The sequence below is a fragment of the Teleopsis dalmanni genome, chromosome X (genome assembly GCF_002237135.1).
Source record: "Teleopsis dalmanni isolate 2A chromosome X, ASM223713v2, whole genome shotgun sequence".
Lineage (NCBI taxonomy): Eukaryota > Metazoa > Arthropoda > Insecta > Diptera > Diopsidae > Teleopsis > Teleopsis dalmanni.
This window is the reverse complement of record NC_051848.1, coordinates 19,230,507-19,235,414: the sequence shown is the minus strand read 5'-3', so window position 1 is coordinate 19,235,414 and position 4,908 is coordinate 19,230,507. Positions and strand designations below refer to the sequence as shown.

Below are 4,908 nucleotides of genomic sequence, written 5' to 3'. Positions count from 1 at the left end.
ATATCTTTTCGTACATATCAGCATCTACATAAACACAATACGACACACTTATAAAACTGCAATTACTTAACGTACTATGCTTAAATATAGAATTTAAGAATTATATTAATTTAATATAAATGTACACTTTTTTCTTTAAAAGGTGCTAAGGCAGGAAAGTTGCTTATATATGGAAGAATATATATATATATTTTTGTTGATTTTTTTAATGAAATCTTTATAACTTAAAGATACTTATTTAAAATTGCTATAAACCTAGTAAAAAATAATATAATATTAAATTAACGTACTAACGTCTAAATCTAGTTTAAATTGATTCTTAATTAGACTTAAGTGACACGTACAACTGCAGCTTTTAAGCTAAAATTTCTACTCTTTGATTTGCTAATTAATTTTATACATTTTAATTATTTATGGAATTGTATAGTAATATTGTATAATAATAATTGTTGTTGCAAAGATATGTTATTAATATCAAATTCACATAACCAATAAAATTGGAATGTGAAAAAAGTTTTAACTTTTTGTTAATTTCTCATTTTAGAATAAATTTTATTAATAAAAGTTATAATTTTAATTAAAACTAAAAAATTAAAAAATTAAAATGTCTATAAAAACTTGATATAATATTTGTCAGACATAATATCAATAAAATGTTTCCTTTAACATTTTTAAGAATTTTATATAAAATTATCAACTATGTAAGTTTGCATAAAAAGAATTAAAGAAACTTTGCTAAGAAGAAAAAAGGAACTGTGAATCTCACACCTATTGTGCGGATGTTCAGAGTTGACAAGAACCAGCGCTACAAGTCTCAAGAAAACGTTATTAATAAGTCTATACCAACAAAATCTTTCAGTGTTTCATTAGACTATTAGGCGTTACTCTCACAATAACTAAATAAAAAATGAAACAATGGATAAGGTAAGACAATAATAAATATATATAAAGGAGTTTTAGCGTTCGCGAAGACGGCGGAACGACATGGCAACAAATATATATAAAAAAATGTATTTAATATCAATTATTTTCACATAAAAAAATAAAAAACAGATAAATATACCTTAGAACTACTCAACACAATAACTGATCAGTATCAAGTTATATAACATAAAATAAATTTCGAGATTTTTAGAATAAATTCATGATTTACAACCCGTTAAGGAAATTTGGTTGAATTTAAGATTAAAAAATTTGAGATTCTAAAATTCGACTAAAAAACGCAAAAATTGGCTAACGGCTAAATCAAACACAAGGTAAGGTTAACATGAAGGAGTATATAAATAATATCTATATAGTTATTAGTTGTATTTAGTACTTATCGGATTTTACTGTTACGTAGAGATTCCCTGCCAAACAATTAGGAGCCTATTAAGTTAATGCATTTTCATTTTGGTCCAAACGTTTATGTTTCTAAAAACAAAATTACTTAATTTGTTTACTGCATATTTTAAATCTTCCAATCTAAGCGATACTCATCTACCATAAGTAAATGATGATTTACCAGCCAACCTTAAAAATACATATAATTTATTTAAATAATTTCCACAACATATTTCATTTAATAACACATACCCTCTTGTTGAGCCAAATTTTGGAATTCCTGCCATTTAGCTTGCACTTCCCAATATTTTTCTTTGATCTGGTTACGATCTTGCAAATATGATACAGCAAAAAAATATGCTTTAAGCACGTCTTGTGGTCTCGCATCAAAATGCAAATAAACTCCTAAAAACTTTTTGTTTTCAGCTATGATAAAGTGTTCACGTGGATCAAATGAAGAAACAATGTTTTCTATCACATGACTACTTTGATACTCATCAATCAAGTTTTTAATCGATAAACCCAAGTTCAAGTTCAATGACACTGATACAGTTTGTCCTATGGTAACACGTTCCAATTTGTTTACCTAAAGCAATGAAAATATTTATGTTTGATTTTGTTATATTAAATATTTGTATTACCTGTGCAGGCGAAAGCATGCGTCCTGATCTGAAGAACTCTTCCAATGCTATCAGATATCGAGATTCGTTAAAAGTACGCAAGCAAACTGCTTTGACAGCTTTTAGATTTGCATATAAATGTATGAGGATAACAACAGCAAAGACGCCGTACAACACCCTAAAATATATAAACAAATTAACAATATATAACGCATATTGTTACGTCCTTAATGTATATTTATCAGGGTATCGAGTAGCAATGACAACTTTTAAAGAAATTATTTTTATCAAAGACTGTATGTATTTTAGTTATAATTTCAGAGGCTGTCTCAGGCATTACAATTTAATGTTTTTGGCATTAACTGAAATATTACTACCTTCGTTTGCATCCCGAATACTCCATCATTTCAAAGGAACACCCATTAATGATAATAACTTTTAATCAATTTAAAGTATTTTTCAAAAAAATAAATAAATAATCAACAACTGAAGAAACAGATGCACAGATATCAAACTATGTGGTTTTCGGTTCGGTTCCGGTTCGATGCTGTGATATTTATACTAAATACGTACACATTATAATATTATGAGCAATATTTAACAGTACCGTTGAAGTTAAACAAAATTTCATATAAAAGAAACTCTCTTAAGACTTAAATGTTATAAACGCCTTTGTTACCATAATATGTAAACATTCGGACCAAACTCATGAACTTAATAATTATGAACTGACACTATCACACTCGATGTTTATCCTCAAGATTTCGTTTAGGAATTGTGCAAAGATTATTTACTTTTATATCATAAAATTATGTTAATATTGGTTAAGAATCAAAGGAATAATATAGTATTAAGAGTTACACTAATATGTTGATTTCAAAACATATGTAATGCAGACAAAATAAAAAATAATATTACTAAATTATCAGTAGAACCTTTTCTTTCATGCTGTCACATATCTATAAGGATAATGAATTAAAGAACTCCTTTTACTACTACCCGCATTTTTTTCAGAACTTACGTTTTTTAAAATTTAATGTGAAACCATATTTTTACACTTACGGTTGACTTTTTATTAACGTTAGCATATATAGTCCAATAAAAGAAGCAACTAAATTGACACACGTTTCTTGAGAGCTATCTTTGGCAGCTACATCAGCCAGATTTCCACGTATAGCATGATGCTGTGTGAGTGCAGCTCGCGTGGCACCGCCTTTATTATAAAACAAATCAATTCATGGTTTTATATATATATTATACAAATAAATATATTATGTTACCAGCGACACCAACAATTGCTTTTAAAACCGTCGAGCAACAAAGTATTTGCGTGCTTAGATGTGGATATTTGGGAAGCACATAAATTTCAATGCCCATTGCCATATCATTCAAGAAGTCAGCTCGTAAGCGCCACTTTTTTGAATCCACATCCAATTGCGAGCCTTTCCACCAAGAGAAAAATATGCGACCCAAATGGCCGCTGCCTTCTTTTAAGATCCATGTAGCAGTAGCCGAATACGCATTTACGTTATCATTACCCACTCCAATGCCTTTTAGTATAGCATGCGTACAAAGCGTGCCTAGAAGTTATATAAATAATTAATTATTCTCTTTATTTACCAACAAATGGAAAAACTGAAAAACTGAAAAACGGAAAAACGAAAAACGAAAAACGAAAAAACGAAAATGAAAAACACTAAACGTTGTGCGTAATTTTACCACATATTGTACTGCAAAATGCCTGTACAGTATCCCACACCTGATACGCAGCATAATCGCAGCTAACACTATCTGGATAGCCTTTGGGCAGGAAAACACTTTGTAATATACGAAATAAAAAAAATTTCTCTTGTATCACTATTTTGTCGCCGCGCAACGGCACACGCACTATTCTACTTTGATCTGGAATTTATTTTTTATTGATTATTATAATTACTTTGGTTCATTTGTTTAAACATTATATAGATATATTTATCTTACCAGCTGGAGTTACATATAATATTTCCTCGCCTTTGGTGCCGTAATGTTCCCTAAAATGTACCTTCATTGTATTCGAATGTTGTTTGTTTTTGTTATGGATTAATCGTTGATGGCTTTGAATGTGTGGTAGTAGCTGCAACTGCGTACGTCAGCACTTAAACAGTTTAAAATAATTTCACTCACAACCAAAATAACTAAGTATTATTATATTTTGTTTGTTTTGTTAAATGACGGTAAGGTTACAGTTATCACACCTGACCAATTAAGTATTTGTTTACTTTAATTGCTCTAACACGTCGCTGCTCAATTCACTGCTGACGTCGCCGAGTTTCGCTTGCCTCCTCATTCTACACAAAAGACATAGACTTGGACGTCTGCATACTTTTTCATTTTTAATTTAACTTTTATACTGTATTTATCGCTTAGACTAACTAAAAATCACATATCATTTTCAAAATTTCCTTAAATAATTGACTTGTCGCTCACTCTTCATTCGTTTATTTACAAAATTCACTTTTTGGCAGCCAACACTCAGGTGCGAAAATTCTTTCTGCATTCCAAAACAAAATAACAACACCAAACTTAACGAAACTTAACTTAACAGGGTTGCATAAATTATGTGTGTGAATTGAACGAAAAATTTTTTATTTAAAATTAAAATGTCTACATAAGTACACATTGAATTCATGGAAAATAAATATTTTTATAAATTTTTATCAACGAAAAATAACCAATAAAAATTAATAAAAAACGAAATAAAACCAAAGTAATTTCTATATTATTATTAATAGTGCTGAATTGCATATATTAAAAAATAAACATCTTTCCTTAAATCGGAGACAACCATTAGCAAATTTTATTTTTTTAATCACTTAATTTTAAATTTTTTGTTTTAACATTTTATTTTATTGATGATTTTATTTGTCTATATTCATGCATGTTACTTTCAACAACTTTTCAAAATTTATATGAAAAAAATTTCTCT

General features: G+C 28.5%; 1 protein-coding gene across 1 annotated transcript; it reads right to left on the bottom strand.

Annotated features, from left to right (window-relative positions):
- Window positions 1-684: 684 nt before the first annotated feature.
- Window positions 685-4,536, bottom strand: LOC119690266 (RUS family member 1). The gene is made up of 7 exons (XM_038105287.1): window positions 3,924-4,536; window positions 3,663-3,845; window positions 3,224-3,523; window positions 3,006-3,156; window positions 1,965-2,121; window positions 1,576-1,909; window positions 685-1,512 (listed from the first exon to the last, which is right to left on the bottom strand). Exons 1-7 carry the CDS (start codon window positions 3,988-3,990, stop codon window positions 1,451-1,453), a joined length of 1,254 nt encoding a protein of 417 aa, XP_037961215.1. The 5' UTR covers window positions 3,991-4,536; the 3' UTR covers window positions 685-1,450.
- Window positions 4,537-4,908: the final 372 nt, after the last annotated feature.

Bases quoted from the DNA above. Each gene is read 5' to 3' on its own strand.
- LOC119690266 (XM_038105287.1), bottom strand. From the start codon at position 3,990: ATGAAGGTACATTTTAGGGAACATTACGGCACCAAAGGCGAGGAAATA. The intron at 3,524-3,662 runs GTAAAATTACGC...TATAACTTCTAG, and splicing joins ATTTTGCAGTACAATATGTG to GCACGCTTTGTACGCATGCT. The intron at 1,910-1,964 runs GTAATACAAATA...TCATTGCTTTAG, and splicing joins GCATGCTTTCGCCTGCACAG to GTAAACAAATTGGAACGTGT.